Below are 11877 nucleotides of genomic sequence, written 5' to 3'. Positions count from 1 at the left end.
CACGGTCTTGTCTCACCAGCGCACTTCATCGTTCTGCAGATGACCACATGGGAAACAAGAGTGAATCCGAGAGGATAAGCCATTTGCGCAGAAAGCATATTGCTGTTTTCCATCCCACTGGCTGCCGGCGGGAAGCGGCACTGGTAATTGAAGGGGAGGATCCTGCATTTAAACCATCGCCACTGTACTGCTGGCTGGCACAATGAGAACTGGAGTGCTGACAGGGGGTTTTGTTGTTGGGTTTTTTTTGGTTGGTTTTGGGGTTTTTTGCCAATTCCCGTTTTGCATACACGTGCATATTTTATACGCATGCAAATGTGGATAGAGAAATTTCTGCAGGGCAGGGAGAACGTGGACTATCAAAGATCTGAGTTTTTTTGTTTCTTATTTATGAAGAGCGAGGAGGACAAAAACTAAGGGGACGATCAACAACACGCTGCATCATCAGCTATCCCATGATACGGCATAAGAAGTGGTTAATCTTGTCTTTCTTTGGCTTTTCTTTCTGCAAGACCTTAACTGTCTTGTCATTTCAGTTTGCCTAACGATGATGCATACCTCCATAAACTCCTCCTGCAACGAGCCGCATATTCCTGGCAGCGCACACAAAACTAACACCAGCAGCCACAGCATCCTGGCGGGTTGAGCCCTGCTGTTCAGCCACTGCTGCACGCGGGGAGTTATTGGAACGGCGTTCAATTTACTGATAGAAATAATATGCTGTGACAGTGTTTTCATTTACACTGCACTCAGTGCTGCACTGATCACAATTTACAAAGAGTTCACTCCTTCAGTACAAACTCAACGACTATGTTCTGGTTTTAATTGTTTCAGTGCTCCAATCACTAAAAGCCAAAAGCTTCTGAAATTAAACAATTCCTTTCACACAGGCTTTTTAGACTATGAATTTTTATATTGTGGGTCCGAGATTAAAATGGGGAGGTTAGCAATAAATACCTGATTTTATTTCTGACGATAGCAGGTAAAAGCAGCTAACATTTGAGCTTGTTACATAATCAGTAGCACTACAGGACTTCAGATATGATCTTTTTTAACCTTCCTGAACAAACAATTGTGAGCATCTATGGCTTTTTTTTTCTTCCAGATGGAAAATAGCTTGTCAGATCTGATGCCTTTCTAAATGTCTCATCTGAACACAAGTCACGGAAATTTCAGACATAAGTCCCACTGAGGAAGGAGGCGGAGGGTAAAAAAAAAAAAAAAATCATGAAAAAAAAATTAACTGAAGATACCTGACTGGAGATGTATTAAATTTTGGGACAGAACAGCAGTCCTGCTGTATTTAAATTTAAAATACATTTGGCTTTTAACAACTGAATGTATTTAAAATATTTTTCCCCAGAAGTCCTGTATCATACCAGTAACAAAACCAAAACATATTTCATTTAAAACTTTACAGTCCATCCAGTAAAAGGGGAAATTTTTAGTACTCCTTTCCTGCTCTGAACCAGATTCCAGGAACAAAAAGAAGAACATCATCTTCTTACCCAGTATATCTGTTCCACATGTGTTTGAGTCATATCTGGTTTCTTTATCAGCTAGAAACATCTATTTCTTTTTAAAACTCTAACGTGTTCACAAGACGCAGTTGTAGGTTATAAGCTAGATTTTGTGGGGTCTCACAAGGCAGCTCCTAAAGCTAACTACAAAATCTTTTTTGACACACTGAAAAGTGTGTCAAAGGAAAAAAAAAAACTGTATAATTTTCAGATTCCATACCAAGTGTTTCATGCTGGCATGGGAAGGGACAATAAATCACATTTTCAGAGATGAAGGACATAATCCACTGAAAACAGATGAACCCTTAGAAATGCAACTGTTATTGTTATCTTTCAAGCATGGTTGTTAATATTGTTTCTTCTTTCTAAGTGTATCCACCAATAGCAACAGAAACCAGGAGTTTTCTGTAACAAGGGTTTATTGCATCTGTAGGCTGATATTTCACTAACAGCACAGGGAACAATGTCTGGGATGTCTGTTTGGTCTATTTAATCTTGTCATAAAAAGCAGAAGCATCATTTGGGATTATCTAGAGAAAGTGCTTATCCTACAACACAATCCTTAGTCCTGGTTTACCTTCCAAATACGAATTTAAGTTGGATTGTTTTGGTTTTTTTTTAAACAAAGGAAAAAATAGCAAGCAAAAACAGGAAAAGAAAACCCACTGAAATTATTGAGGACTTACCACTGCCCAAATCAACAAACAAATCATCCTCTGTCATTTTAATTTCATCTATCATTTGGGCCACTAAGTCAAAGGAAGTTTCTCCGTAAACCTCTGGGGAAAAGGGCTCATAGTTGTTGAGTTTCTCTGGATCAGTCACCGAGTGGTTATACACTTGCTGCAGGATGTGCCGGAGGAGCCCGTTGGAGGGACGAGTGTTCAGTTTCATCGGTTGGGTGGTTCCCTTCCACTAAAGGTAAAGAGCAAGAAGATATGAACCCAAGGTGAGGACAAGTAAACACCACCAGAACAAGTCTGCAGTGGCACAACGTAGAAACGAGAGACATTCCCTCCCACCCCCTCTCTCACAAGCAGGTTGGCAGGTGCTCTGTAAAGACAAAAACACCCAACGATACCAAATAAATTATGCAACACTGATTGCTCTATGCTTCATCTCACCTCATCTAATAAGCAATTTCAAATATGCCTGCCAGAAATAAGTGGCAAAGGGGAAATTAAAGAGATGTAAAAATCAATAGGCAATGTAAAGCTTAGCACTGAATACATCTGGAGTAGGTGTAGAACTCATTTTTTAATTACTGATCACTACTGAACTGTACTGTCAACACAAGAGCAGTTTCATTTTCTTTCAGGATCTGTGGGATGGGAGGGATCATATGTACTCAAACAGGGAGTGGCAGGAAAGAGAAGAAATCAAGCTTCCTTTCTTCTCCCGGAAAAAAAACCCCTGTCCTAAACATAAAAGTTGTTACGTTTTAAAAAGGTTTACCTCTCCCCTTGATAAAAGAAAAACAAACAAAAAACAGGAAAACTCCAGGATCCCTCCTCAACATCCCTCTGTTTGAGATCCAGAGAGCAAGAAGAAAATCAAACCAACCAGGTTTGCCATTTCAGAGAGCAACTGCAGACGCTGAATAGCTTCATATTTTTACCCAACCAACACACAAATGAAGATGCCTGAATCCAAACAAGCACAAGTTTTAGGGAGCTGCAGGCCCACAAGGTAAAGGAAAACCTGGGAAAAAAGTCTTGGTGTCATAATACTGCACATTTCAAATAACTCCCACAGGCGCAGCAGAGAAAAAAATCCACCTATACCTTCAAAATTCAACAGAACAGGAACATTCATTCGTTGTTCATGTTTTGCTTCCTCCAATTCAACCTTTTACAAGGGTAAGAAAAGCAAAAAGCCTGCTAAATTGGTCTGAAGAGAGATGACATTCCCATTTTGCCATCAGAGTGATCCCCAGAACAGGGCGGCTGAACTGAGTGGCAAGCAAGGAAATTCCTAAGCCACGGATCACTTCCACAACACACAGGAGAGTTCATATGGATTATTTAAGTACCCATAAGCCACAGATTTCCCCATGCACAAGTAAATCTAGAGGATAAATCCCCGTGAAACAACTACTTGCTAAATGCAGAGAAACCTTTTCTTCCCCCTAAGGTAACCCAGCTCTTTCAGAGTGCCGGAACAGCGGTGCCCGCAGTGCACGCTGAAGAATAACAGCTTACAAATCTGCAGTTTGGGGGAAAAAATATTTTTTCTTTTCTCTTATAAGAATGTCCCTCCAGTACTAACTGCGTGACTGCCCAGGTGTGATCAAGGTTTAATATCAGATTCATGAACTCCCCAAAAGAATGGAAGTGCTGAACACTGGTGATGCAACTAGCCTAACGTGTAACCCAGCGCTAAGCCAGCCGCCTCTTTCTGGATATTATTCACGATACCTGAATTGAAACCAGCTAGATAAACACGACGGCGTGTAACAAAGGTCAATACGTACCAACTGATGAATGCTATCAATGGCTCGGTTGTACTTGTCACAAAGCCTCTGCATGCTTTCAAAGCTACACGGGGGGAAAGAACGCACAGGGTCAGTTAAAAACAGCTGGAAAAGGCAGGTCTGAAGGTACAACCTTGTGCTTTTTTGGCATCATATGTACTCTTAAGTAGGTGGCTATTTCAGGTCTCTTTCTTGCAGTACATGCAATTACATACATCTAGGACTCTGTAGACTGTTTCCTTTTAAAAAATTCCCCAGTAAACCAGGAATACATGACAAATAATACTAGTTTCTTTAATTAATGGAAAAAGGACTGAACTCAAAGTACAACTGATCACAAAGTTTTGTAGGCTCGTAGTCCATCACTCCCATATCCTCAACTGCTCATAAATTTAAGACATCTGTAAAGTTTTCTTCTTTATTCCATCACCCCTCCATGATAATCAGTCCTGAGACAAGTAGATATTTTTCTAGAAATTAACTCTGTGACTGAACATGCAGACAAGACTCAGGACACAATCTGCAATGTCACCCATCAGAAAAGCATCCCGACTGCTTCATGGGTTGGCTGGGATTACAGTCATTTCAGGCAGATGCCTTCATGACAGAAGCTGAGAGGATTAAATAAATTCATCTCAGGACAGGGAAGAAAAGATATTACCAGGAACATCATCTGTTACATAATCAGACCCACAAAGCAAGAGCAAAAAAAAACAACAACCCAGGGAGTTGCAGGAGCAAGATCATGAAATCACAGCCATCCCCAAATCAGGAGGGGAGCAGGGGGACCAGGGGACATCAGAAGGAAGCAGCTCTTCAGTCTCTTGTGATCCTCGTTACCACGGCGCTGGCTGGGACACCTCTCTGAGGAGCGCCGCTAACTTCCACTTCAGGCTTTCAGCTGCCCATGTTTAATCCCATGTTAAGACAAAGCAAGAGGCTGAAGCAGGTTTTTGTCTGCACAGCGCATGCGTTTCTACAATCCACTGCTTTTCATCTACATCCATGTGTCAGTCTATCTGACACAAGTTATTTTTCCGACAATTTTTTTTCAAAGGAAGTAAAAAGACTAAAACCATTACCAAAATTACAGGCTTATGACTTCCTTGAAAAGCTGCAGAAAGGTAAGTGACGTGTGCCTTTTGGGTATCTCTTTTTATTTAGTATTGCTGCTGACCACACTGATGCTAACACCCAGTGAGGATGCCAGAACTACATAAACACACTGATGCTAACACCCAGTGAGGATGCATACATCCTCATCCATCTACATCCATACATACACCTAACTACATAAGTTAGAGCATTGCAGTTGCTGTGAGTAATCCAGAAATACAAATTAATGGATTTGATGACAAAGGATGCTGGACCCTGATCTCTCCTTTTGAATTTTTCAGGAGGAAGAGAGGGACTAACAAATCTTGCAATGAATCAATTTTAAATTAAGAGGAGGAAGCAATACCTTAAGCAGATAATGATACAAGTACCTGGTGCTCAGGACAACAGCCAGGGATTAATCGGAGCAATGCAGTTTCATCTGTAAACCTCATTCTAAAAGTTTAGTCATGTGGTGGACTTGAACAAATTCAGTCTTTCCCATGAAAGTAATGAAGAAGGTTTTGAAAACTGTAGCTTGAGGGTCATATCTTTTCCCAGTCTCAGTACAGCCCAGGCAATACACAGAACCTCAGACCTCTCTGCAGGTCAGAATCTGCCTCTCCCAGCCTCAAGGCTAATGCCACATACTATACACTCATTTTAAGCTGTTTGTGGAACAGGTATTCACATGAAACTACAAGCATCTTAAAATTACTTCTCACTGCCCAGAAGAGCAGTATGAATAATTTGCCTTTGAATTTAGCCCCCCACTCAACCAGCATCCTGCTTGCACTGAATCCTAACCAGAGGAGGGCTGGGGAAGGTTAACGTCCCGCAGTCACAGCAGGCGGAGGACACGGCGCTGACAGACAGCTCTGGCCTACCGCTTTCTAAACAGGAATTCTTGGTTACTACAAAAGTAGAAATCTCAGTGCCATTCAGATTCCTAACACTGGACACAGTCCAACAGCGCAGATACCAATCATTGTTTCGGAGTGAGTAATTCCAACGTACACCAGAGCTCAACTTTCTACTGTGTGGAGTTTCCAATTATGTCCTTAATCCAACAGCCTTTGCCAATATTGCTGTTACACATTTCCTACCAAAATAACTCTGCCAGTTCTAAAAGAAAACTTCAGTTCACAGTGTCTAAGAATAACCAGTTACAAACTGATTCACTATAAACCGTGCTGGCCTGTCCTCCTGGTGGGAAAAAAGTATTCCTCTCACCTTTTAGTATCATAGTCAATTAAAACATAGTTTTCCATAGCAAGCTTGAGATCTGGGATTTCTTCACAGACCCACCTGGAATGCAAGAAGAAATAACGAATAAAACCATCTCCAATTAAGTATAATAGGGAGTGTGGCTCAGTTTAGAGTGGCATTGCTGTATGTTACGACAGAATACTGCAGCAGACCTGAAAGATCCCAGTATCATTAGGAATAAGGCAGACATCACAAAATGCTAACCAGAAAGCTGCAACAGTTTGTGTTTTATTGAATAAACAGTAAGATGCTCGTAGACATTGGCAGTAGTATAAAGCTCTTGAAATGGCACAACTTCAAAACAAGGTGATAAATGTATTTGACGCACCTAAAAATACTCAAAGCCATGGCTGATGCTAATCTGACCTAGAATGTAATGCACAAGTGCAATATTTCAAAAGAATTCTGATACTGTAACAAGCTTTGACAAAGCTGAACATGGAGAAGACATTTCCTACAGCACCCCAAAACACTGCAAGGATATTCCCCTCTGTGTAGTGCTCTGAACTGCTCTTACACCTTACATGACCCAACCCAAAACAGATTTTCAAAAGTTATTTTGATAAAAGATCCCTCTTCCATGTTGAGTTAACACAGCCCCGTATGTTGTTGCCATTCGAAATGGAAAGCGCACACCCACTCGCAGTGCATCTGACAGAGGAGATCTTTGCCCTTGGAATAGAGGGAGATTAATTCCTTTCAAAGACAACTTAAAAGCCACATAAGCTTTGCACACACTTTCCTCCAAAAGCATCAAAATGGGCAAGCACTATCATCATCAAAAAACCTCAGAGCATCTCATAGGATGAATTCCAATAGGAATGGCAGAGTTTTTTCTTCATATGCCTTGATACATGCCTCACTTTTTAAAATAGCAGCAAAAAAAAATACTGGAGACCCAACAGTTCTGGTTCCTTCTGGCTGATTCACCCTTATCAAATAAATATATGACAAGTGAAAAACAGAACCTCTGCATCTAGGGCTGACTCTCTTCTGACTAGTATCTCCCATCGCCCTAAAAATGTCAGGACTCTGATCTCTGCAAATTCTTTTTCTCTTAGATTAGGGCAATGGGCAGTCAGCAGCTGTTCACTACCAGCTTGAAGAGACAAATACTTCTCTGCATTCTTCTACCCACAACTTTCACAAGGACATTGCGGCTACTTTGCACAAAGCAGGAAAAGGCAGCATGAAAGCCTTCTAACACAGCGCAGTCATGCTTAGAACACAGTTGTGAAACATCGCTTTGCCCCAACTGCTCTCTAACACAGTTGTCCCCTTGCCTTCAGCTGGGGGAGCACAGAAAGCATGAACACCGATGACTCCAACAATCGCTTTCAGCACCACGTCCATTTAAATCCCTTTGGAAAGGGTCTTCTCAGTAATCACGCTGACAAATGACGCCATGAGCTCCCAAGGCACAGAATCTTATCAACGTCAGCACAAGGGAACTGGAAGTAGCAGTGGCAGCACATCTGATGTCAAGGTTTTGTAGTTAGAAAAATAAATTTCTCTGGAAGAAAAATTCTCAGCTCTAGCCCCATAGCACTTTCTCTCCCACCACAGACCATGGGAAAACACCATGATTTCATGTATATCATCGATATTCTCAGCACTACCACGCAAGCACTTAGCTGGGAGCAAAGAAGGCTCACTCTCTTTTCCTAGCCCGTGTGACTGACCAAATTTCAAGTTCAGGGGGCTATGCAGACAAAACATCGTTCTCTGTACCTCACTTGTATTTGCACCATCCAGCCATTCAAACCTGCTGCAGTTACAGCCCTCAGCCAAGGGGAGCCCGTACAGTAAGGATCTAAAACAGTTAAGGAGAACAGTCTACCGTGGATAACACGTTAACAACCCTCAGGTGTCTGGGGAGTTTGCATTAGTGTTTAATAAAAGTTGTTCTGCAGGAAGTCACCTCCTAATCCTGCTGAAATAACAGCAAGCCATGACATACCCACTGCCTGTGTTGGGAAATGCTCAGACTTCCTACTCTTCATATTTGCCTTTCACCTTTGTGCTCCCCTTCTCCCCGCAGCGGTCCAACTCTACCAGCAGAATTAAGAAGAATGCGATTATTCCCAAATAATACAAATGCTGACAATGCTGCAGCAAGGGGAAAAGGAGAGGGTGGGGAAGAGGATATGCAAGACCAGAACTTAACACATCATGCCAATGATGTTTTCTTAACGTTGCTTTTCTACAGATGGAATACAGACTGCCATAAGCCCCAGAAGTTGAACATCCCTAATAATTTTTAATTCTGTTCAAAAGAGAACAGAACGTGACAAGGTGACACAAAGTCTGTTTGACAGGGAGATCTGTATTGCAACAATATCCACTCAGCTTAGAAAATAATTTAGAGCTGCTAAATTATATTTAAAACTGCTGCCCTCCTTTAGATGTTGTCTCAAGGCATCCATCCAGTGATACGCAGAAAGACACGGGATTCTAACTGTGTCTGCATGAACACTTACCGAATTGTCTCAATAATTTCGTGAGCAGCATCATGGTGTTTGTCCTGAAATAAAAAGAAAAGAAGAGATGTTTTCAGAGAGACATCAGGTGTGCTGTTCTTCAGAAGACTACAGGAATCACTCTCTTTTTAAGAATATAGATAGCAACCGTAACAGGAAAGGAGTCTTTGACTGCCACCTAGGCTGTTAAACCCATCAAAATGAACGCTCTAAGAAAAAACAAGGGTTAAGGAAATTCATTTTTCAGGTTTCTATGGACTAGCAGAAGATTTACATAAAGGAACTGTCATTCTGCTTATTTCTTTGTCATTTCCTGAGATCAGGAATTGTGTAGCTGATACCCTTGAGGATTATTGGTATGCAGTAGGTACTTGACTGCACGTTCCACAATGAACAGCTGATTTCATCGACCTAGCATCTGGTCCGTGCTCACGTCTCCATATGGGCAGTAAGATTCTAGCACAGTGAATGGCTTTCTAAAATAAAGCAGCAAATAAACAGTAGGAGTGGATATCAGTGTAGAAAAAAAAAAAACAACCTTGCAGAACACACACACACAAAAAAAAAGGAGGCCTGAATACACAGACCTTTTCATGAACTGAAAAACAAAACACACATGCACAGAACACATTAAAACTTGTGCATTACAAGTATACACTCCAGTGTGAGGCACAAATGTTTGTTGACTTTAATTTGGGAGTTTACTTGGGAGCAAAAGCAGCACAAGCCATTCCATATTTATGCCAATAAAGCCCTCGGAGCTGCATGTATATGCACCACGCTCAAAAAATTCTATTTTAGGGAAGCTACAGGAGTTCCTATATATATTGTCAGATCCATCTCGTGAAGCCTTAGTTCCCAGAGTCCATCTGCACAAAGCTGAGGTTACACGTAGACATCTGTTTCTTAAAGTGGCTTTGACCTTTTAATTAGGAGTGCAGTTATCTAAGGACCTTCAAGTGTAAAGACTCGCTATCTCTCAAACAATTTCCCTTGTCTTCTGCTGCAGAAATGTCATTTCTGCGGAGTTACCAGTGGGAAATTCTACAGCAAAGGGCAGGGACAGGCCACAGAAAGCAGAGGACACAGGGCAGGGGAAGGAGGGAGTGGAGGAAGAGAAACACTACTGGGCAGATGACAGGCAATGGCTAGGGTTATTTCTATTTCTTCAAGACATGGAAGGACATGATGTAAGCCAAATAGAAGCTTTTTTCCATCAGTATCACAGCTTTCATATTTGCATGAGGACACAGATTTCCCCTTGTATAACCAGCTTATATACTTGGGATCAGCCAGTCTTGTAGAAGTTCTCATTCCAAGAAACCTTCACATGGCCCTTTAGACACCTGGATAAAAATCTCACGACTGAGAGGGACAGGGAGAAAGTTAAACATTTCTGAAGTCTGTATGGTAAAGGAACACTTCCTATTTTACTAGGAAAAGCTTTTATTTTCAGAATGCAAGAAGTCTACCCCTATCTAGGAGTCACACGAGAGACTAAGCAAAGAAAAACAAAACATGCCGGTTACAATACCAAAAAAGAAGAAACTGCCAACATAAAAGTAGTCAGGACATTTGGGACTGAACACCCAGCTGCCTAGAAGCTGAGCGTTACCTTGCTCGTCCCCCATAGCCACATGCCAACAAGCACCCCGAACACCGCAAGCCCAGGAGAACACATCTGGGGTTGTGCTTCCTCTCGTCTATGGCGTTCGCTCAGGGTCTGGACTGGGACAGCCCAAACCCAACAGAAACCAACAGCACCAAACAGTCACCCAATTTCAGCTCAGAAATGGCAGGTAAGCCATTCTCTTGATAAACCTTGGCCTAGAAAACAGGGAAGTGATTGAACTAAAATCAGCTCCGGACTCTCAGTACACATATAAAAGAAGAAAGAAGCATACAGGAGGAGGACTTTTCTTTCTTTTCATTTCTTATCCGCAAAGTATAAAAATAACCCAAGACAGTCAGCTCATCCATAAACATCCCCTAGAAATTGTCACCTTTCGCTACACGCAGAATTATCACAGTACAAACCCCTTGGGCTGATCTAGGTCTTCCAGTAATCGGTGTTCCTGTACAGTAGGAATATGCTTTATCAACATAAGCACATTAGAGCGGAAAAGGGGAATTCATGCTTATTCTGGCATAGCCGCTTTCTCTGAAGAAGCTGTATTTTTCACTGATGGTTTTGGACAGTTTCAGCGCTAGCGGAACACACAGACAAAGCCCTTGTCCCACAGGTCCTCATGAAAACACCCCTATAAACAACCAGAATTGCTTAGTTAACAGATTCCTTTGTCTTGGGTTAAAAAGTGAAAAATTAATTAAAAAAAAAAAAAATCACAATGTACAACTACAACTCCAGACCAGCCAATTTAAGCAAGTGGTTTTACTAACACAACCTCAAGTGGAAACTCCAGCCAGAAGGGGCCTTTCTGAGTTGAGCTTGTGTCATTATGTAGCAATAATGAAGTTGAAAACAGTTCCACATTTACTGCTGCTAAACTTCTCATGTTGAAACACTTTGCAAGTTTACTGTACTCTAGAACGAACATACTTTGTCAGGGTAGACAAGCTCCCAAGATCTCATGCAAGCCTCGCAAACAAAACCAGAGCTGATCTCCTAACATTCCTTCAAAGCAGAGAAAGACATGGGAAACGGAGGAGGGACGGCAGGGAACAGCTCTAAAGGAAACACAGAGCAGTTTCCCTCTCTTCAGAGAACGCTTCAGGTCCCATTTCAACATTAGGGTTGTAAGATTTAATAGGAATAGACATTAAACAGCACCATTCATCACACCATGCGATTGTTTATGACAGTGAGAAAGAGTCTTCAGCAACTCAGAAGGTAACTCGAACAGAAACCTCCCCAAAACCACAGACTGCACTCCGCCAGCACCAGCCGCTGCCCATCGCCCCTCCAGCAGATGCCCTGGTTTTGGGCAGAGCACCGTGTGGCAGCTGTAGCTTGGATTCTTTCATGGAGCCGGTGGACGAACACTGAAACCTGCAGGCTGGGAGGGACCGACGGCAATTC

At 41.9% G+C, this 11877-nt stretch overlaps 1 protein-coding gene across 1 annotated transcript in view; it reads right to left on the bottom strand.

The window, feature by feature from the left end:
• Window positions 1–10468, bottom strand: part of LOC104471800 (histone-lysine N-methyltransferase, H3 lysine-79 specific-like) — a gene marked incomplete at its 3' end in the record, with an annotated part of 33961 nt that extends 23493 nt beyond the window's left edge. The window contains exons 1-6 of the mRNA XM_010087282.1: window positions 10453–10468; window positions 9425–9435; window positions 8838–8881; window positions 6322–6396; window positions 3994–4057; window positions 2207–2435 (exon numbers count right to left, since the gene is read on the bottom strand). Coding sequence (XP_010085584.1) covers window positions 2207–2435; window positions 3994–4057; window positions 6322–6396; window positions 8838–8881; window positions 9425–9435; window positions 10453–10468 — 439 coding nt within the window. The remainder of the gene's footprint in view (window positions 1–2206; window positions 2436–3993; window positions 4058–6321; window positions 6397–8837; window positions 8882–9424; window positions 9436–10452) is intronic.
• Between the last annotated feature and the right edge of the window lie 1409 nt (window positions 10469–11877).

Source organism: Pterocles gutturalis, unplaced genomic scaffold, assembly GCF_000699245.1.
Source record: "Pterocles gutturalis isolate BGI_N339 unplaced genomic scaffold, ASM69924v1 scaffold3606, whole genome shotgun sequence".
Classification (NCBI taxonomy): domain Eukaryota; kingdom Metazoa; phylum Chordata; class Aves; order Pterocliformes; family Pteroclidae; genus Pterocles; species Pterocles gutturalis.
The sequence above is the reverse complement of the archived record's forward strand: the minus strand, read 5'-3'. Positions and strand labels throughout refer to the sequence as shown.